Consider the following 23483-nt stretch of genomic DNA (forward strand, 5'->3'; position numbering starts at 1 on the left):
GTCTGGCCACGCCCCTTCGTTGGAGGCCTAGTCACGCCCCCAAAGGAAGCTCCGCCCCATACCCGTGGCCACTAAAAAACCGCGGGAAGCAGGCAAGAGCACAGCAGGTTTCTATTTCCGGTGTATTGTAGCATCACGTTTCCGGAGCTCGGCGTTGCTCTTGTGTTCTCGCGAGAGGCGGGAAAGGGCGCAGGGTTTGAAACATGGCGGACGACGTAGACCAGGTGAGTGAATTTTAAGGCGGTGGCTCGGCGCCGCTTCTTGTACTAAACTGCTTTTTCCAAACGCAGGAAAAATGGCCAGTCGCGCCTCTTCTTTCCAAGTCACACGGCCTAATCCGCCCCATCCTTTCCGTAAACACCCCTGTCCGAATTTTGCTGCAGGCCCTGAGGTCTTTTCCGTTAGAAGGCCACCTGATGACTATTCATCACACTCTTCGCTTTGTTTTTTTAAATCTGTAAATTATTATGCGTGCCTACCTCACGGAGCTGTCAGGATTCCAATAGAAAGCCAGATAATAAAGTTAGGAGTTGTTATTACTGAGCACAACAATTATTTACTCATTCAGCAGAGAGAGTGAACATCAGCTTTGTATGGTTAGACACTGTTCTAAGAGCCAGGGACACTGACATCGATATATAAGTGATCCTTGCCATGACTTGGAGCTTATATTCGCGAGGAGAACAGATAAATATAAATATGTAAGATTTATAGGAACTGTGATGTGCTATGAAGGAAACAAGGAACTGGTATGCAGAATAACAGATGGTCCTAGAAGCTTTTTCACCTGGTCTTTTTCTTCCTCAAATATCTTTGGAGATCATGCTACAACTTAAACTTTCTACTGAAATCTCACCTCCTCAGAGAGGACTTCTGCCCAAATAGCACTCCCCCTACTCTGCTTACCCTGCCTCATTTTTCTTCATAGAACGTTATTTTTTCATATTAAATGTATGCATCTTTGTTTAATGTGTATCTCTCCTGACTAGAATGTAAGTGCCATAACAGTAGGCATTTTGTTTTGTTCATTCTTTTGTCCTTGGGGTTTAGAACAGTGCTGGAAATACTCAACAAATATTTGAGTGAATGAGTTAGATGATCAGAGGAGGCCTCTTTTAAAAGCCAATGTATAAAGCTACAGGATGAAAAAGAACAGAAAGTGGGCATCCCAGACAGAGGCTTAGGTAGCAGTAGAGCTCTGTCATGTGCATATTCTTACAGTATTATAATTATTCATATGCCTATCCACATTAGAATGAGCTCCTTGAGGGTGGAGATTGTGACTTCTGTATCATTGTAATCTAACAGTTGGTTATCTGATCCTTTAACAAACACCTGTTGAACTGAGGGACATAGGGACCAGTTGAGTTAGGTTATTTTTTTTTCTCTCATCGGGCCTTTTGAATCTTTAGCGCCTGTTACGAATTCAGTTACCTTCCTCCACTGGCCTTGTGTACTTACTAAAGAAGCTCTCCTTGAATCATCTAACTCTTTAATGGCTGCAACCCTCCCTTCCATGTGGGTGACCCCAAGTCATCCTAGCCCTGACCTCTAAAACCAGTGTTTCCAGCAGTTCTTTAATAATATAATATTAGTAGGAATCTTTTCTTTTCTTTTTTTTTTTTTGGATGGAGTCTCACTCTATCGCCCAGGCTGGAGTGCAGTGGCGTGATCTCAGTTCACTGCAACCTCTGCCTCCTGGTTCAAGCGATTCTCCTGTCTCAGCCTCCCAAGTAGCTGGGACTACAGGCACGTGCCAGCACGCCTGGCTAATTTTTGTATTTTTAGTAGAGACGGGGTTCACCATGTTGGCCAGGCTGGTCTCAAACTCCTAACCTCAGGTGATCTGCCTTTCTCAGCCTCCCAAAGTGCTGGAATTCAGGCCTGAGCCACCACGCCCAGCCAAAAGGAACCGTTTCTAAGTATTAATATTTTCTGCTTTCCTGGCACTGTTTTAAATGCATTAACTAGTTTCATCCTCATAAGAATCCAGAAGGAAGGTTGTGGCTTTCTCAATTACAAATGAAGAATCTGAGAATTACAGATGGCATGATTTTTAATCTCAGTTCATAAGTGTCAGGTCACAGCCAGGAGTTGAACCCAGACTGCCTGACTCCAAAGTCAGTGCTTGCTTGCTTGTTGGCACCATCTTGGCTCACTGCAACCTCCACCTCCCAGGCTCAGGCAATCCTCCCACCTCAGCCTCGGAGTAGCTGGGACTACAGGCACATGCCACCATGCCCGGCTAAGCCAGTGCTTTGAACCAGTGTTCTATTCTGGCTACTAAATATTCATCTTACTGGCCAGTTGGCAGCCTAACCTCAACCTGTGCTGAATTCATAATCTTCCCATAAACCTACACCTCTACTTGGCATTCTGACTAGTATATGGTAGGCATTAAGTGAGTGTTTTTCCTATGATTACATAATATTTGAGATAAAGCTAAAGTTCCTAAGACCCTATACCCTGAAATCGGGTCAGGCAGTTTGGATTTTGAGGGAACAAAGTATAGTCATGATTATTTTGCTGTGTAACTCCTTCTTATGTATGCGTGTTTTAATCTACATTTATATAGCACATACTATGTGAAAAGTTCTGTTCTAAGCCTTCATATATGTCACTTAAGCCTCATAAAAACAGTATTAGGTAGACACTATTATCTCCATTTTACAGATTAGGAGACTGAGGCAGAAAAAGGTTAAATAACTTGCACATGGTCATACAGCATAGCAGTGATTTAAGCACTACTTTATCTCTAGTACTATATTACTAAACCTGTTTCTGTTATCAGCAACAAACTACCAACACTGTAGAGGAGCCCCTGGATCTTATCAGGCTCAGCCTAGATGAGCGAATTTATGTGAAGATGAGAAATGACCGAGAGCTTCGAGGCAGATTACATGTGAGTAAATTTATCAAGTTACCTTGAAATCAGATTCCTTCCCACCCCCACTCCCTTGAAATGTAAAACCTGTCCAGAGTGAAAAGGTATTTTGAAGGAAGAGAGGGTAGTGGAAAATCACCCATGTTTCCATAAGCCAGATGAAGCTGCATGTATTCACATTTTTAATATTTTTTCTTTTAATAGAAATATGTTTATTATAGAACATTTTTATTCCCTTCATTTTCCCTTCTGTTTATTTGTAAATAACATTTATTTGTCCTCCATTCTTAAATGTTTTTTAAACTTAAAACACAAATATGTGTTTTATTATGAAAAGTTAAACAGCACAAAAATATATAGAGTAAAAAGTGAAATCCCATTTCCTCTACTGGTAACCACTATTAAAAATTGGATTATCTTGGCCGGGTGCAGTGGCTCATCCCTGTAATCTCAGCACTTTGGGAGGCTGGGGCAGGAGGATCACTTGAGGCCAGGAGTTCTCTGTGTTGCCCGCCTAGGCAACATAGAGAGATCCTGTCTCTACAAAAAATAAAAATTAAAAAATTAAAAATTGGGTTACTGTTTCTGTATGTTTACACACATACATTCATATATGTACATATGCACATACTTGCACTATGTACACCCTACCTCTACAAAACATGGATCCTGCTATACACGTTTTTCAGCACCTTTTTTTTTTTCACTTAATCTTTCTTCGAGATTATTGATCATTAGTGCATTTAATTCTCATTTGTTCTTTTTAATGACTACCTAGGATTCTGTATATGATAGTGATCGATTTTTTTTTCATTTCTTGCTACAAATACTTACATAAATACTTGCAGTAAGCATTTTTTTTTACATATTTATTTGTGCATATCTGCAAAATATCTGTAGAATTGGTCCCTTGAAGTAATCCCATTTGTTCATAGAGTACCCTCAAGGTTTTGCCTCTCCTTAATGACTTGTTGCTTTCCTAAGTGTGTTGTTTTTAGTGTTGCTACTTTACCCTAAAGTGATTAAAAATAGCTAACATTTATTGAGCATTAGTTATAGACCAGCTACTATTATTCTAAGCATTTTGTGTGTGATATCTGATTTAATCTTTATAACAACCCTGTGATGATACATACTAATTATTCCTGCTTTGCACTGTAGGAAGCTCAGGCTCAGAAAGGTACAGTCACTTGCCAGTAAAGAGAGAGCTAGAATTTGAATCTAGATTGTCTGACCTGAGCCCCACTCTTAAGTACTGTGGTTCCACCTTCCACAAAACCTAACGATAAAGAACCTCTGGGCTTGGAAAGGAAATAGGGACCCAGGGAGACAATCTACAGTTGGCCTTAAAGGAAGAGAGACTCCAGGAAAGGAATAGTGGTAACTTCGGGAATACAAATGGAATTGAGCTTAATTACTTAAGTCTGTGGCCCTTGGAGGCTTCTTCAGTTCCCTGTGTAAACTTGATGGTCTGTATCCTAAATGGCCCCAACTTTCTGTTTGTTTTGTGCCCCTCAGTTATACATTTTTGCTCTTGTTAGCGTGCCCTGCTTAAAGCAGTTCCCCACGTGGCTGACAAGTGACTTTTATTTTGATGTGAGCAGGTGAACCATGTAACACGTTGTTAGAAGTAAACTTGAGTTCTGAACAAAGTCCCAGCTTTAAAGTGCACCTTTTAGTAAAATGAATGAACTTTGGAGCTTGGATTGAATATCTTAGCTGCAACATTTATTGATTGAGCCCACAGGTGCATTTAAGTTTTGGATAGGTTAGAAATGGGCAGGGTGTTGCTCTACTTACTTTCTCTCTGCAACATGTAGTCTACCGTGTGCCTTTAGAAGACTGCAATGCCATCATGTTACCAGTAAACAAAGGATTTTATCTTCTTTACTGTATTTTTCTTGTCACATTGTTATAGGTGAATTTGAAGGATGTCTACTGATAAATGATGAAGATGTATCTGCTGTTTTTCATAATTAAATATTATAAATGATGTGACTGCCTTAGATAACAAGTGGGGTGGAGACTTTAAAAATAATTTCAAGTGATTTTGAGTAAATTTATTTTTGGCCATATGAGCAGTTTTATATTTTTATCAGGTCAATTAAGTAATCATTTGAAATGACTTGTAAAGAAACAGTGTATTAGTACAGTAGGATTACTTTTTATTTGCATGTAAAAGTTTGTGATGTAAGTATCAAATGCCTTAGTTGTAATTGAGCAATTTGCATATTGTTAAGCCTTGATCATTTTCATAATTTGATTATTAAATTTCTTGGTTCTTTACCCTCCCACTTGAGGCTTATGATCAGCATTTAAATATGATCTTGGGAGACGTGGAAGAAACTGTGACTACTATAGAAATTGATGAAGAAACATATGAAGAGATATATAAAGTAAGTCATGCAATTCTATTCATTGCTTTGCAAATATCACCTGTTCTCTTTCAAACAGCTTAACTCATATTTATGGGAAGCGCATCATGTTTTGACACCTACTTATGGACTCAATAGAGCACAGCAATTAAATGCAGGGATTCTGGCATCTGACAGACGTTGTTGCCAGTACTGGCCTGACCACTTCCTACTTGGGCTACCTTGGGCAAGGGAATTAAGTTAGCCGATTTCTCATTGGTAAGCAGGAATACTACCATTTACCTCATAGGGTTCCCAGATTCAGTGAGATACAACAATGCAAGGTGGCTATGTATAGTAGTGTGTAACAGTAATAGTGGACAGTGTTCTTTCATTTTCTATGGATTTGATCTGTTAATACTTAGTTTATTAGAAACTGAAACTGAAAAAGTTTTTAAATATTTATTCATTAAAAAAAACCTGGCTGGGCATCGTGGCTCACACCTGTAATCCCAGCACTTTGGGAGGCCAAGGCAGATGGATTACCTGAGGTCAGGAGTTTGAGACCAGCCTCACCAACATGGTGAAGCCCCATCTTTACTAAAAATACAAAAAATTAGCCGGGTGTGGTGGCATATGCCTGTAATCCCAGCTACTTACTTGGGAGGCTGAGGCAGGAGAACTGCTTGAATCCTGGAGGCAGAGGTTGCAGTGAGCTGAGATTGTGCCATTGCACTCCAGCCTGGTCAACAAGAGTGAAGCTCTGTCTCAAAAAAAAAAGAAAGCCAGGCACGGTGGCTCACACCTGTAATCCCAGCGCTTTGAGAGGCCGAAGCGTGTGGATCACCTGAGGTCAGGAGTTCAAGACCAGCTTGGCCAACATGGCAAAACCCTGTCTCTACTAAAAATACAAAAACTTAGCTAGGTGTGGTGGCATATGCCTGTAATCCCCCCTACTTGGGAAGCTGAGGCAGGAGAACTGCTTGAACCCTGGAGGTGGAGATTGCAGTGAGCTGAGATTGTGCCATTGCACTCCAGCCTGGTCAACAAGAGTGAAACTCCATCTCAAAAAAAAAGTCCGGGCACGGTGGCTCACACCTGTAATCCCAGCACTTTTGAGAGGCCAAAGCGTGTGTATCACCTGAGTTCAGGAGTTTGAGACCAGCCTGGCCAACATGGCAAAACCCTGTCTCTACTAAAAACACAAAAAATCAGCCGGCCGTGGCGGCAGGCACCTGCAATCCCAGCAATTCGGGAGGCTGAGGCAGCAGAATCACTTGAATCCGGGAGGTAGAGGTTGTGGTAAGCTGAGATCGTGCTACTGTACTCCAACCTGGGGGACAGAGTGAGACTCTCTCAGAACAAAACCAAAACACCTATCACATGTTACTGTAACATTTTTATGAACAATAAATATTTTCTAAAACAAAATGTTTAATGAGGAATGTCTTTGTTTTACGTTTTTGCAAATCTCTTTAATGCTCAGCTTAATCAATGACAGCTAGAAGATTCTTACATCTTTTTTCTGCATTAAATGTATCATGAGATGTTGTTGTAAATGAAGCAAATCTGACCACACAGATAAGTAGTTGGAAAGGAAGAAGTATGTTTTGTGGATGTTCCACCTTTGATACTACACCCAAACTGAACAAGTGGTAGTCAGTCAAGGGTTATTTGCAGTCTGGAATCTGAAACGATAACAGTAAACTTTTTGTACTCTTGTTAGGTGAAAATTCATTAATCTGCCTTGCACTTCAAATGGATCTTTTACTCATGCATGATTTGGTTATATCAGGCACTGGTTCTTTAGAAAATAGTTCACTGAGCTATGCAGATTCATTTTATTTGTTCAATGTTTAAAAAAAATCACATTTATTAGTATCACCAATGATCTTGTCAGAAAGGTCTTTTTTTTTTTTTCTTTTTTCTAGGACAGAGTCTCCCTGCGTCACCCAGGCTGGAGTGCAATGGCGATCTCAGCTCACTGCAGCCTTCGCCTCCCGGGTTCAAGCAATTCTTGTGCCTCAGCCTCCCAAGTAGCTGGGATTATAGGCATGTGCCACCACGCACAGCTAATTTTTGTGTTTTTAGTAAAGACAGCGTTTCACCATGTTGGCCAGGCTGGTCTTGAACTCCTGGCCTCCCAAAGTGCTGGGATTACAGGTGTGAGCCACTGTGCCAGGCCGTAGCAGAGAGATCTTTAAGATTTGGGAAGCCAGTTTCTGAGCCTGCCAGGGCATACTGGTTAAAATGTGGGCTCAGAGTACAAGACTACGTGGATTCAAATCTTGACTCCCTTGCTTACCACCTTTTTAATTGGGCCAGCTCACCTACCCTGTCTGTGAATGTGTTTCCTTGTCTGTAAACTGGGAATAATAATAGGACCCACTTCATATAACCGTAGAGGATTCATTGAGGGCTACATGAAAAGCCTTCAGATTAGTGACAGGCACATTGTAACTGTTAAACTGTTAGCCTTCATTGGATTTTGTAGTTCTGCTTTATCCTGGCATTCCTCCTCTCTGACCACACCTGACTCCTTTGCTAGTGTTCTTTCTCCTAAGTGTAAACATTTCACATTTTTTTCTGTTTTTTACTTATTTATTTATGTATTTTTGCTGGCTTATTTCTCCAAGAAAGAATAGTATTTTTTAAAATCTGCATTTTTTTTCCCTTTAGGAATTTCATTTAGTAACTATTGTTTGGTGGTTGTTACTGTTTTCTTAACATGGACACAATCATAAGTACCAATTCTAAGATGCACTTTTTCTTAAATTTTAGCATCTTAAAAATCTGATTGCATCTTACAGGTGATGTGATAAAAAAAAGAATTGTGTCATAATTTAATTGGCAAAATTTTTCCTTTTTCGGTTCAACTAAGCTTACAAATGATATCTTAAATGTGATAAAATATGGACTATGCAGCTTTAATATTCTGCTTTATTCATGTAACATTATTAACATAAGAATTTTACCATGGGAGTAGACTCTTCATAAGCATTTTAATGCTCTTGACTTGAATTCTGCTTGTGACAGAAATGAGTCTTCAACTGTGGTGTCTATTCTTACAGAGAAGGGAACACTGCCACTTACTCCATGTTTGCAGTGAACCAACAGCAAGGTCCACCTCTGTCATCCCTAGTAGTCTGCTCCACGTGCGGTTCCTCCTGAAACTGTTTGAAGGTGCTATGTGTCTGTGCACATGTGCATTTCTCTGGGTGGAGTGTCTATAACAGTCTCAGTAGTTACTGACCTCCATTAAGATTAATTGCTGCCTTTACTACTGGGACTAGTTAGCTCCTGAATGCTGTGTGCTGGCGTGCATGTGATCTCTCTTGTGCCTAGAATTGCAGCTGCAGAACAGTCAGCCAAGTCTGTTAAGTTAATGAGTTTTTTTCACATTGCCATGATGTATTGGGTAAAACATTTAAAATGGAATCTTTGGATGACTGAGAATACTTCAGTGTGTAAATGTGTATTAACAATAGACTTAGAAAGGAAAGACAGTGATATTATGGAGAGTGTCTGCATCTGGTTCAGTGCCATGGAGACTAACTACTTCACTGTCCTGTGCACTCTTGTTACTCATCTCCAAGATGGGAAACCAAGATGGGAAACCAGACTAAATGGTTTCTTACCTTGGCCGATTTTACATGTTGCTCTCTCTCTCGTCTATTGAAATAACTAATGAACATCAACGTTATCACCAAAACAGTATGGGGGACCCATAAACCATAGGGTTGTTGGGTTTTTTTCCACCTATAACTTACATAATTGACTTCTAAATAATTAATTTGACTGCTGACTTATAAATGGGAAGATGGAAAGCAGTCAGTCTTACTCTTCTGATTCTCGGTCCTCCATAATTGGAGTTTCCATTTTACAGATTGTGAACAGTCTGTGTTATTTGACCCAGCCTACTTTTTCAGCTGTCCATCATGTGTACTACCTTCCTTCACCAAACACCTCATAGTTTGGTTCACCAGACAGTTTCTCTTGGGGACGTTGCACCCTTTTGTAACTGAGCCCTCTGCTCCCTCTGCTTGCCTGAAGGTCTTCTACAGCATCAGATGGCTCTTCTAGACCTTTCTGTAGATTAGCACTGTAATAATAGAACTATCTGCAGTAGTGAAAATTTCTATCTAAGCTGTCATTACAGGAGCTGTGAGCCACATGTGGCTATTTGGCACTTGATGTGGGTGCTGGTGTGACTAAGGAACTGAACATTTAATTTTATTTAATTTTAATTTAATGAGCCATCTTTGACTAGTGGCACTTGTATTAGAGCAGCTCTAGACCTGCTCCCTTATACAGAGCTAACTCTTTATGGTCCATGCTGAGACCACATGGTCCATATCACCCTATAGTACTTAACACATATTTCTTTTCTTACTCATTTTAAGTTGCTTCCATTTTAATTTAACTTTTTGAATGGATGCTAGACTCACACAGTCTTAAAATCACAAAATGCAGAAAGGAACACAGTGTAGTAAAAAGTCTTCCACCCCATCCTCTGTTCATCATCTTTACACCCCACCCCCAGACATAAGCACTGTTACTGGTTTCTTGAGAATCTTCTCATGTATTTATGCATATGCTAATGAATGTTAATTCTCCCTTCCCCTGTTTTTTTATCTCAGTGCTCTTTCCCTTTCATACATAGCTTCCTTGTGCTTTCATTTTTAGCTTTATGGTACTTCATTGTATAGATGTACCATAATTTAACTGTTCTCCTATTGATGGACAGATAGCCATTTCCAGTATTTTGCTAATTAAACCTATTCTGCTGTAAATAATTTTATCTTTTTTTTTTAATTATACTTTAAGTTCTGGGTTACATGTGCATAACATGCAGTTTTGTAACATGGGTATACACGTGCCCTGGTGGTTTGCTGCACCCATCAACCCGTCACCTACATTAGGTATTTCTCCTAATGTTATCCCTCCCCTAGCCTCCCAGCTCCCGACAGGCCCTGGTGTGTGATGTTCCCCTCCCTGTGTCCATGTGTTCTCATCGTTCAACTTCCTCTTATGAGTGAGAACATGGGGTGTTTGGTTTTCTGATCTTGTGATATTTTGCTGAGAATGATGGTTTCCAGCTTCATCCATATCCCTGCAAAGGACATGAACTCCTTCTTTTTTATACCTGCACAGTATTCCATGATGTATATGTGCCACATTTTCTTAATCCAGTCTATCATTGATGGACATTTGGGTTGGTTCCAAGTCTTTGCTATTGTGAATAGTGCTGCAATAAACATACATGTTTATGTGTCTTTATAGTAGCATGATTTACAATCCTTTGGGTATATGCCCAGTAAAGGGATGCCTGGGTCAAATTTTATTTCCAGTTCTAGATCCTTGAGGAATCGCCACACTGTCTTCCACAGTGGTTGAACTAATTTATGCTCCCACCAACAGTGTAAAAGCATCCTAATTTTTCCACAACCTCTCTAGCATCTGTTGTTTCCTGACTTTTTAATGATCACCATTCTAACTGGCATGAGATAGTATCTCATTGTGGCTTTGATTTGCATTTCTCTATTGACCAGTGATGACGAGCATTTTTTCATATGTCTTTTGACTGCATAAATGTCTTCTTTTAAGAAGTGTCTCTTCATATCCTTTGCCCATTTTTTGATGGGGTTGTTTTTTTCTTGTAAATTTGTTTAAGTTCTTTGTAGATTCTGGATATTAGCCTTTTGTCAGATGGATAGATTGCAAAAATTTTCTCCCATTCTGTAGGTTGCCTGTTCACTCTGATGATAGTTTCTTTTGCTATGCAGAAGCTCTTTAGTTTAGTTAGATCCCATTTGTCAATTTTGGCTTTTGTGGCCATTGCTTTTGGTGTTTTAGACATGAAGTCTTTGCCCATGCCTGTGTCCTGAATGGTATTGCCCACGTTTTCTTCTAGGATTTTTATGGTCCTAGGTCTTACATGTAAGTCTTTGATCCATCTTGAGTTGATTTTTATAAAAGGTTTAAGGAAGCGATCCAGTTTCAGTTTTCTGCATATGGCTAGCCAGTTTTCCCAACACTGTTTATTAAATAGGGAATCTTTTCCCTATTTCTTGTGTCAGATCTTTGTGTCAAAGATCAGGTGGTTGTAGCTGTGTGGTGTTATTTCTGAGGCCTCTGTTTTGTTCCATTGGTCTATATATCTGTTTTGGTACCAGTACCATGCTGTTTTGGTTACTGTAGCCTTGTAATATAGTTTGAAGTCAGGTAGTGTGATGCCTCCAGCTTTGTTCTTCTTGCCCAGGATTGCCCTGGCTATGCAGGCTCTTTTTGGTTCCATATGAAGTTTAAAGTATTTTTTTTCAATTCGGTGAAGAAAGTCAGTGGTAGGTTGATGGGGTTAGCATTGAATCTATAAATTACTTTGGGCAGTGTGGCCATTTTCATAATATTGATTCTTCCTATCCATGATCATAGGATCTTTTTCCATTTATTTGTGTCCTCTCTGATTTCCTTGAGCAGTGGTTTGTAGTTCTCCTTGAAGAGGTCCTTCACATCCCGTGTAAGTTGTATTCCTAGGTATTTTATTCTCTTAGTAGCAATTGTGAATGGGAGTTCACTCATGATTTGGCTCTTTATTTGTCTGTTATTTGTGTATAGGAATGCTTGTGATTTTTACACGTTGATTTTGTATCCTGAGGTTGCGTATCAGCTTAAGGAGGTTTTGGACTGCGACGATGGGGTTTTCTAAATATACAATCATGTCATCTGCAAACAGAGACAATTTGACTTCCTCTTTTCCTATTTGAATACCCTTTATTGCTTTCTCATGCCTGATTGCCCTGGCCAGAACTTCCAATACTATGTTGAATAGGAATGGTGAGAGAGGGCATCCCTCTCTTGTGCCGGTTTTCAGAGGGAATGTTTCCAGTTTTTGCCCATTCAGTATGATATTGGCTGTAGGTTTGTCATAAATAGCTCTTATTATTTTGAGATATGTTTCATCGATACCTAGTTTATTGAGAGTTTGTAGCATGAAGAGGTGTTGAATTTTGTTGAAGGCCTTTTCTGCATCTATTGAGATAATCATGTGGTTTTTGTGACTGGTTCTATTTATGTGATGGGTTATATTTATTGATTTGCATATGCTGAACCAGCCTTGCATCCCAGGGATGCAGCTGACTTGATCGTGGTGGATCAGCTTTTTGATGTGTTGCTGGATTCAGTTTGCCAGTATTTTATTGAGGATTTTCGCACCAATGTTCATCAGGGATATTGGCCTGAAATTTTCTTTTTTGTGTGTGTGTCTCTGCCAGGCTTTGGTATCAGGATGATGCAGGCCTCATAAAATGAGTTATGGAGGATTCCCTCTTTTTCTATTGTTTGGAATAGTTTCAGAAGGAATGGTACCAGCTTCTCTTTGTACCTATGATAGAATCCGGCTGTGAATCTGTCTGGTCCTGGACTTTTTTTGGTTGGTAGGCTATTAATTACTGCCTCAATTTCAGAACTTGTTATTGGTCTATTCAGGGATTCAACTTCTTCCTGGTTTAGACTTGGGAGGGTGTAAGTGTCCAGGACTTTATCCATTTCTTCAAGATTTTCTAGTTTATTTGCATAGAGATGCTTATAGTCTTCTCTGATTGTAGTTTGTACTTCTGTGGGATCAGTGGTGATATCTCCTATATCATTTTTTATTGCATCTATTTGATTCTTCTCTCTTTTCTTCTTTATTAGACTGGCTAGCGGTCTATTTTGTTGATTTTTTTTTTTAAACCCTCCTGAATTCATTGATTATTTTTTCAGGGTTGTTCATGTCTCTGTCTCATTCAGTTCTGCTCTGATCTTAGTTATTTCATGTCTTCTAGCTTTTGATTTGTTTGCTGTTGCTTCTCTAGTTCTTTTAATTTTGATGTTAGGGTGTCAATTTTAGATATTTCCTGCTTTCTCTTGTGAGCATTTAGTGCTATAAGTTTCCTTCTAAACACTGCTTTAAATGTGTCCCAGAGATTCTGGTACGTCGTGTCTTCGTTCTCGTTGGTTTCAAAGAACATCTTTATTTCTGCCTTCTTTTCGTTGTTTACCCAGTAGTCATTCGGGAGCAGGTTGTTCAGTTTCCATGTATTCGTGGTTTTGAGTGAGTTTCTTAATCCTGAGTTCTAATTTGATTGCACTGTGGTCTGAGAGATTGTTAAGATTTCCTTTCTTTTGCATTTGCTGAGGAGTGTTTTACTTCCAATTATGTGGTCAATTTTAGAATAAGTGCAATGAGGGGCAGAGAAGAATGTATATTCTGTTGATTTGGGGTGGAGAGTTCTGTAGAGGTCTATTAGGTCAGCTTGGTCCAGAGCTGAGTTCAAGTCCTGTATATCGTTGTTAATTTTCTGTCTCGTTGATCTATCTAATATTGACAGTGGGGTGTTAAAGTCTCCCACTATTATTGTGTGAGAGTCTAAGTCTCTTTGTAGGTCTCTAAGAACTTGTTTTATGAATCTGGGTGCTCCTGTATTGGGTGCATATATATTTAGGATAGTTAGCTCTTCTTGCTGCATTGTTCCCTTTACCATTATGTAATGCCCCTCTTTGTCTCTTTTGATCTTTGTTGGTTTAAAGTCTGTTTTATCAGAGATTAGAATTGCAACTCCTGCTTTTTTTGCTTTACATTTGCTTGGTAAATATTCCTCCATCCCTTTATTTTGTGCGTATGTGTGTCTTTGCATGTGAGATGGGTCTCCTGAATACAGCACACTGATGGGTCTTGACTCTATGCAATTTGCCAGTCTGTTTCTTTTAATTGGAGCATTTAGCCCGTTTATGTTTAAGGTTAATACTGTTATGTGTGAATTTGATCCTGTCATTATGATACTAGCTGGTTGTTTTGCCCGTTAGTTAATGTAGTTTCTTCATAATGTCCATGTTCTTTACAATGTAGTATGTTTTTGCAGTGGCTGGTACTGGTTGTTCCTTTCCATGTTTAGTGCTTCTTTCAGAGCTCTTATAAGGCAGGCCTGGTGGTGACAAAATCCCGCAGCATTTGCGTATCTGTAAAGGATTTTATTTCTCCTTCACTTATGAAGCTTAGTTTGGCTGGATATGAAATTCTGGGTTGAAAATTCTTTTCTTCAAGAACATTGAATGTTGGCCCCCACTCCCCTCCCTTCTGGCTTGTAGGGTTTCCGTAGAGAGATCCGCTGTTAGTCTGATGGGCTTCCCTTTGTGAGTAACCCAACCTTTCTCTCTGGCTGCCCTTAACGTTTTTTCCTTCATTTCAACCTTGGTGAATCTGACGATTATGTGTCTTGGGGTTGCTCTTCTTGAGGAGCGTCTTTGTGGTGGTCTGTATATTTCCTGAATTTTAATGTTGGCCTGTCTTACTAGGTTGGGGAAGTTCTCCTGGATAATATCCTGAAAAGTGTTTTCCAACTTGGTTCCATTCTCTCTGTCACTTTCAGGTACACCAATCAAATGTAGATTTGTTCTTTTCACATAGTCTCATATTTCTTGGAGGCTTGTTTGTTCCTTTTTATTCTTTTTTCTGTAATATTGTCTTCTCTCTTTATTTCATTAAGTTGATCTTCAATCACTGATGTGCTTTCTTCCACTTGATCGATTCAGCTATTGATACTTGTTTATTCTTCACGAAGTTCTCGTGCCATGTTTTTCAGCTCCATCAGGCCATTTATGTTCTTCTCTACGTTGGTTATTCTAGTTAGCAATTTGACTAACCTTTTTTCAAGGTTCTTCGATTCCTTGCATTGAGTTATAACATGCTCGTTTAGCTCGGAGGTGCTGGTTATTACCCACCTTCTGAAGCCTACTTCTGTCAGTCAGTCAGACTCATTCTCTGTCCAGCTTTGTTCCCTTGCTGGCGAGGAGTTGTGATCCTTTGGAGGAAGAGAGGCGTTCTTGTTTTTGGAATTTTCAGCCTTTTTGTGCTGGTTTTTCCCCATCTTTGTGGATTTATCTACCTTTTGTCTTTGATATTGGTGACTTTCGGATGGGGTCTTTTGGTGGACGTGCTAATTCTTTCTGTTTGTTTGTTTCCTTCTAACAGTCAGGCCCCTCTGCGGCCAGTCTGCTGGAGTTTTCTGACCCTGTTTGCCTGAGTATCACCAGCGGAGGCTGCAGAGCAGCAAAGATTGCTGCCGTTCTTTCCTCTGGAAGCTTCAACCCAGAGGGACACCTGCCAGATGCCAACCAGAGCTCTCCTGTGTGAGGTGTCTGTTGGCCCCAACTGGGAGTCGTCTCCCAGTCAGTATACATGGGGGTCAGGGACCCACTTGAGGAGGCAGACTGACCCTTAGCAGAGCTCGAATGCTGTGCTGGGAGGTCTGCTGCCCTCTTCAGAGCCATCAGGCAGGGACGTTTAAGTCTGCTATAAGCTCCTGACTGGGGCTGCTGCCTTTTTTACAGAGATAGCCTGTCCAGAGAGGAGAAATCTCAATTTTATCCTTTTCTTAATGTGAGAGTGTACCTGCAGAATAAATTCATACTTTCTCTCTTTTTATTTCTGGAATGGGGATTCTAGGAGGACAGTCCATGTTTTATTCATCTCCCTGTGTCTAATGCCTATCATAGTACCTGACACATAATGGGCACTGCAAATGTTTGTATGAGTGGACTTCAGATTTCATTGCAGGTTGACTCTAAGTTTTAAACAGAGGATTCTGTTTCATTGCAAGGACTACAGATCCAAGCCTTGTCACCTATCGGACACACATGAACACTTAAAAAAAATTTCTGGGTGAAATTCATCACCAGTACTAGAACATTTCTCTGATATTGAGTTTATAGCATCCTTTTCTCTTTTTTTTCTTTTTTTTTTCTTTTAACCTAGAGCACTTAAGTTTACACACTGAACTCCTTGTACTAGAGTCCCCTTCTTTCTCAGGAATTATTTATCTGTAGCCAGATCTCCTGCCTGGGTGTTATGGCCAGACAGCCTAGGGGAGAGTCCTCACACATGGGTTGTTGAAAGTATACTGTTGTGGGCATATTAGTTTGTGTTGGCTAGACTATGGTAACAGGTACCCCCTAAACATGTACTGGCTCAGCAGACTCACAGATGTGCAGTGGCTCTGCACTGCTGGAGTTTGTTTCTCAATGACATAATTATTCTAGGTAGGTTTCCTCCACGCAGTCGTTCAGGAACCCAGACTCCTTGTGTCTTGTGACTCCTCCAACCCCTAAGTCTTTTGTCATTGTTTCACATCCAGCCAGCGGGAGCAAAAAGGAGTGGAGGAGTGTACATGAGAAGTTTATGAATCAGCCTGGAAGTACTACACCTCTTAAATTTTTTAGGATAGAGCTCAGTAATATGACCCTACCCAACTGTAAGGGAGCCTGGGAAATACAGTAAAATTGTGTGCCTAGGAAGAAAGAAGGAATTTTTATGAACAGCTAGCAGTTTCTGCCATAGTCTGCCCCCGTGGCAACCAGTGTCTATATATCCCTGTGAGCAAAGGGCTTTAAAAAAAAAAATTCTTTATGGAAAAATGACCATGGGTTAACTTACCAGTTCATTTTCCCTAGAAACAGATAAAATTGGAATATCAGCTGTGTTAATAAAAAATATTGCTGTATTTTAAAAAGAGGCCCCTGGTTTGTAAACTGCATCTGAACTGAGAGAACTGTGAATGAGCTCTGAATACTGTTAGGAGCCCATAGCAATGGTTTTTCCTGAGAGCATTGCAACCCTTGTAGTGGAGTGTGCCCCCTCCTTGGTGACTATGAAGCCACATTTATGGAACTGTTATAAAAGATACTGGTTCTGGTGTGGAGCTTGGGGCAGTTAAGCCAGGATGGCTCCTGCACCTACCTGCTAACTAAGAAGTCATTTGGGTAGCTAGATAAGAATCCTTGGAATGCTGTAAAGACTTCTGCTGAGACACTTGCCGCTGCCCAGCGGGCATGTGCTGTGTTTCCTTTGTATAAAGCTGTGTGCCCTTGGCTGTCTTGAGCTTTGTCAGTTTGAGGGCCAAGTTGCTGCAGAGATCAACGATAGTGGGTGTTGCAGAATCCTGCTTCCCAAACGGAACACATCTCTACCCCAAAGGATGCAAGCAGGATATCCAGCTCGGTGCAGGACTGCCACGTGACTTTCAATTCTCTGTCAGACTACATGTGGTCACTTGGACAGACACCCATACCCCAAAGAAGATGAATAATTTACCCCTCCCACATTCATGATAAACACAGCAGGGACAGGATATCCACCACAAAAACTCTCTTTCAGAGAAGGAAGAAATGAGAAACATAAGACAGTTACTGGTCCCTAACAGTGATGAATCCCACTGGGAGGGCATGAATGCTCCCTGTCCTGGTAGCAGCAGAAATCCCCCGATTAGATGAAATATGTCCCATCTGGTGTTTGGAACTTATACTAAATTTAATTGTGCGTCCTACATCTTGATTTGCAAAATATGGCAACCCTAAATGGGGTCTGCAGAGCTTTCAGGGCCAACTTCTATTTCGCTGGAAGACTCAAGGAGTCAAAGGTTTTTTGTTTTTTGTTTTTGTTTTTGTTTTTTGGCCAGGCTGATGGTTTCTTTGGCAATGCAATTTCTTTAAAAACTTGGAACATAGGTTTCTGAACTGTTTACATCCAAACAATTCAAAGGGCCAGTAACCTGTCTAAGCTCTTCCCTAGGCATAGTTTATAGGACTGCTTTATTTCTTCAGTTTCTCACCCCTGTTCTGCTTTCTGAAATTAATGTTGACTACCTTGAGGCCATTTGCTACAAAAGTTTGGGTGGAAAGACAACACCCTTAATCTGATCTTTGCCTCAGAGCTGAGTTTGTTTACCTGGGGAATTTTACTGGGCCTTGTTTCTCAAAGCCTTTTTTCATACTTACTTCTGTAACTTGTGGTCTAAAAGTCAGTGGGTTTTCTAACCCTGTGAATCCTGTTTCTTTTCATCTCTGCTTGAAAGCCAACTAGTTCTTGCCTGAGCTTTTCTGTTTTTTTCTACTGCCCTGCTAAATGCATTAGGCTAACAGCAACACCTACTAACATTTGGCTTTTCCAGCCTCTTCTCCCAGAGCTCGTAAGTTTAGGAGCCCCTTGGGCTACATTCCAAGTTTTATCTAATATTTTGCCAAGGCATAATATTAGGATTTCAAACATTCATGTGTTTCTCTACTGCCCAAGACCTGACCACTAAGCTAATGTGTCAAGGTATCCATTCCATATGTGTGACCACAATAGCACACAGAAGTAACACATAATGACTCAGCAAAGTAGAAGTTGATCTCTTGTCCACATGACAGCCCTGGTGGGGTTTAGGTCTGCACAATAGCTTTCTTCCAGGTGGTAAGTCAGGGACCCAGGCTTTGCCTATCAGTGGCTCTGCCATCCCTGAGCTCTCGCCATTATCTTAGTTCATTTAGTGTTAGAGGAACGATCGCAGAGGGGCATTCTGGGTCAGTCTGGATATAGTCCTGCCATTTCTGTTTACTTGACATTGGTTAAAGCAATCCGATGGCTACATCTGGTTGCAAGGAAGAATAAGAAACATAGTCCAGCTGTGTGCCCAGGAGGAGGAGAGTGAGTTTTAATGGGTAGCTCCAGTCTCTGCCACGACTGTCGAAAGAAAGCAGTTGATAAATTGGTTCTTGGTGCTACCAAGGTAAGTGATCAGGTTTTTTAATCCAATTTTTTTGTATCATGATGAATCCATTTTTTAACATTTCTGTCACAAACAATAAGCAGTAATACACAATTGTATAAATATGTTCTGTTTTTTTTTCTTTTCTAGTCAACGAAACGGAATATTCCAATGCTCTTTGTGCGGGGAGATGGTGTTGTCCTGGTTGCCCCTCCATTGAGAGTTGGCTGAAACAAAGAATTTGTCCTGTATGGAAAACAGGAGACTTTGTACAGTGGCCTTTCTAAATGTACAAAACATTCAAAAGAGAAACCTGCATACATTTTGATACTAAGAAATAATTCTGGGGATTCTTCCACGCCTGAAATGAGTTGATTTGCAGATAACTCACAACTTCTTAAGTGAAATGGTATTTTCATTTTTCTTAAGCTCTTCCAATAAATATGACCACCAAGATGCAGAACTCTTTTTCAGGACTTGTTTGCTCCATTATTCTCACAGATATTTTTCTCATTTTTTTTTTCTTTAAATTGGTGTTTCCTCGTAGATTTTTTTCAGTGCCGTCTTCTGTCTTGTAAATGATTTAAGGTGAGCCCACGTCTTACCTTAGCACACATTTGCAGTGCACCTACTGTGTTTCAGGCACCAGGTTTGAGTGCTGGCAACCAGAGTTTTACCAAAATGCTGTCTGGGCCAGACACAGTGGCTCACGCCTGTAATCCCAGCGGTTGGGAGGCGGGTGGATCACCTGAGGTCAGGCATTTGAGACCAGCCTGGCCAACGTGGTGAAACCCTGTCTCTACTAAAAATACAAAAATTAGCCAGGCGTGGTGGCACATACTTGTAATCCCAGCTATTCAGGAAGCTGAGGCAGTAGAATCACTTGAACCCGGGAGGCAGAGGTTGCAGTGAGCCAAGATCACACCATTGCACTTCAGCCTGGGCAACAGAGCGAGACTCTGTGTCCAAAAAAAAAAAAAAAAAAAATTCTGCCCTCAAATCTTCTGGGGAGGCAGATGTTTAAACCAACAATTGCAGGCAGTAAGATTAGTGCTGATAGAATCATGCACATGCAGGATGCCATAGGAGCATGGGGAAGAGCACCCAAATATGGGAGAAAGGGGCAGACAGACATTGTAAACATTAATCCTGCAATAGAAGACAGCAAACCACGATTTCTCTTTTCTCTGGCCGGATTTAATTCTAAGGTCAGACGTGGTTCAGCTTGGTCATACCTGCTTATAATTATGACTCAAACCATTTTTCTACTCTTGGATCATTGGCCATTAATGATGAGGGGTCTCAAACAACATGTCTCAGTGGCACAGTAAAGCAGAAATTGGCTAAAAGCAAAGTTACTTTTATTTCTAGCTTCAGTCAGCACATAATGCTTAAAACCTAAAGAGAAAAGGAAAAGCATGTTACAATCGCTCCAACTTTATCAAGACAGGACTTAGAACCTGGCCTTCTCCACTATGGTCATTCCATTTTGAAATGTAGAAAATCCAACATATGGATGGTTTGTCCGTAAATGAGCTGAATGTGTGTGTGTGTGTTCATTATCAAGCACAGTATGCTCACAAATGCACGGTACTTTAAGCCTTGTGCAAGAAAGATGCTTTCAGTAGACATATTTAAAAGGTTTTATTTTCCTTACTAATGGTACATGCCCCTGCAAGTTCATGGAGAAGAGAAACACAAGTGTGGGTGAGCTGATGGAGGTTTCATCTTAGGTGAGGAGGCAGGAGAGACACCCTCCCTTCCCTTGTGCTATCCCCACACTTTGTCCTTAAACTGTAGTGGTCCCAGGAGGTAACCTGTTTACAGCAGCCCGTTCACTATTGAAAAATGAACTCCCTCCCGCAGAATGTTAGAAGAAACAACCTCAAAGACCTCAAGCCACCTGTGGTTATTAGTGCATGGCAGCAAGATTGAACCTGCCTGCCTCCTACCTGTGTGAGCCTGTGGTGTGGGTGTGGTGCCAAGGCCTTGGCTCTGGGCAGTTTGTTGGCTCCTAGTGTTCACTACGGTGTGGTGTGACAGGCCATCTGGCCTCGCTCTGCCAGTCTGCAGTTCTCCCCAGCACTACATTCATTTTTAGTGGTTTCTGATAGTCACACTGAATTTCTGGACACTTTCTTCTCTTCATTCTTAGTTACATTTCTCCTTTTTCTCTGGGAACTGATAGTTTACACTAAAACTTTTGGCTATGAGGACTTGATTATACACATTTCTAAAACCCATGAACCTTAATATCTGACATTGTTACTCTCACATGCACATCCAACTACAACATACCAACCCACTTCATTTCCTAGCTGCTAAGATACAGGGGGAGGGACAATAAAAGGTTAACAGCAGAATAGCCACCTGTGTGTTAGGAAATGAAGGGAGGGGAGGCAATGCGTGAGTCCTTTTAGAGCTGGGACTCAATCCACAAGAAACAGCTCAAGCAGGACCCTGCCATGGTCCACATTGAGGTTTCCTCTGCAGGGGTGCTGTCCACTGCGGGATTATGCTGTGAGGGCCCCTGGGAGCCACGCCTTGGGCTTCTGAGTCTGCAGAGCACTCGGCTCCAGCCAGCTGGATGGCCGTGGTCACTGGAGCTGGTGACTGGTGGTTTCTGCAACGAGGTGTCAGATTAGCCTAAGGGGAGCCTCTCCAGCAGGTGTCATGCCTGGATCCCTGTCTTGGTGGTTTTATGAAAGAAGCTGATATGAATTGCCATTGCCTTCCACAAAGAAAAATGGACAAAATATGGGACCACATATTTGAGATGAAATGTACCCAAAATGAAAAGTAACTTGAGTATCCCAAGTTAAACTTAATCGTTAGCTACAAATGGACGATTTTCAAATTTCAAATGTGATTTTTGAAGATTTGCCCAAACTAGACTACTATCCCTCTACACACTAAGAGGCAGAAAGTGGTTTCACACACCCTTTAATTTAATTTTGTGTATATTACTTAGTTAAACTGGGTGCGGTGAGGCACACCTGCAAACTCAACCACTAAGGAGACTGAGGCGGGAGGATTACTTGAGCCCAGGGGTTGGAGATCAGGCTGGGCAACATTAACAAGACCCTGTCTCAAATAATACTTAGCTATTGCCCATATTGCTTTTAGCCTGCTGCCAGGAGGCGAGGAATGTTCCATTGTTTGAACAGATGTCAGGTGTGAGTAATGCTCAGCTGTGTTCAATGTAGAAAATTAATAAAAGTTTCAGGAGTCATCCTGGCTAGATCAAGAAGCACAATTGATGTTTCTCTGTCACTCAGCTCTGCTGAACCACGTGGATTTCGTTCATGGGCAAGCTCCTCCCTGTAGCAGATGCAGACTTCCAGCCTACCTGCCCTCCAGCTGCAGTGGGCTCATCCTCCTTGCTTGGTCCCTGTGCCCAGCTGTGGGCTGGTTTTTACGGCCCTGAGAATGTGGGACTCTGATTGGTCAGGCCTTAGTCACACGTCCATTCCTGGAACTAAGAGCAAGGTTATCCCCACCTGAACTGTGTGGTCTGAGTGTAGAGGGAGGGGTTGTTCTCTAAAGGAAACCAGAGGGAAGGGGGAATGGAGCTGGACACAATGCCTATTACAGAGGAAAACTTTTAGTCTGCCCCAACTTATAGGAAAATAAATCCCTTTGGTACTTTGCTATTAGTAACAAATTTCTTAGAACACACCTCAGACTGACACTTTGACTTTAAGCTATTGCTCTGGAATCCAGGAGGTTCTGGAGCAACCTGTGTGGGGATCAGTATGGGTGGAACTCAGATTTGTTGGCTGACTGGGCCTGAGTCCTCTCGAGGGGTCTAGGTAGGAGATGGGCAACACAAGAGGGCTGTTAAGCTGGGGGTGGGTATCGGGGTCCTCAGAGCTTCCGGGGAGGGCAGGGTACTTGAACAGAGTGGACTGAAGAACACTAAGCTCCATGAGACAAATTGCTGCTTACAGACAGAGACCATATTCACAACCCCTGGCACAGGGCCTGGCCAAGAATTTGTCTTCAATAAATGTTGAATGAGTATTTAAATGACAAGAAGACTAGTGCAACAGGGCTTTGTGATCAGCACTGTGGATGGAAGGTTCAAATGGGAGTTTGAAAGAAGGTGAACTTTGCACATTGTTTTCCAGACACTTGTGGTTTCCTTCCTACAAGAGGACAATGTTCCCCATTTTTTACCCTCGTGGCCATCCTCCCCAGTACCATTTACCTGAAAATATCAGTATTTGCCAACTCCAGATACCTAACTAGTTATTAATTTACATGGAAAACTAATACGAAGAAACAAGGAAGATAAGGCCAAATGCTTTAAATTCCTTTAGATGCATTGCCCAATTTTAATAAACCAGAGCATGTAGGTTCTTATTTCCTTGGCTGCTTCTAGAAATATCCTGGGTGTGGAGGCAGCATGCCCCATTGCAGTTTCTGATATTGATTACTCCAGAGGAACGTTTTCTTGGTGCTCATCCCACCCACCTGCAGTGCTGCAGGGATCTGGGCTTGAGTGTTGACACAAGCCCCAGAGTGACCCTTAGTGAGGTGCAGAACTGACCATACAGGGTCTAGCAGTGCAGCGGGGTCAGAGAAACCTGGCTGTGAGTTCCTGCTGTGTCACGTACCAGCTAGGCAAATAGCTTCTGTCCTAAGGTCAGTTGTAAGGGCTGGAAAGTGGCCCTAGGA

At 41.3% G+C, this 23483-nt stretch overlaps 1 protein-coding gene across 1 annotated transcript; it reads left to right on the forward strand.

Moving 5' to 3' along the window:
- The first annotated feature begins 150 nt into the window (after positions 1–150).
- LSM3 (LSM3 homolog, U6 small nuclear RNA and mRNA degradation associated) lies at positions 151–19266 on the forward strand. Its single transcript, NM_001261364.1, is given in 4 exon segments — positions 151–224; positions 2792–2902; positions 5185–5280; positions 18954–19266. Coding segments are annotated over 4 exon segments (309 nt in total). The 5' UTR covers positions 151–203; the 3' UTR covers positions 19035–19266.
- Positions 19267–23483: the final 4217 nt, after the last annotated feature.

Source organism: Macaca mulatta, chromosome 2 (genome assembly GCF_049350105.2).
Source record: "Macaca mulatta isolate MMU2019108-1 chromosome 2, T2T-MMU8v2.0, whole genome shotgun sequence".
NCBI lineage: Eukaryota > Metazoa > Chordata > Mammalia > Primates > Cercopithecidae > Macaca > Macaca mulatta.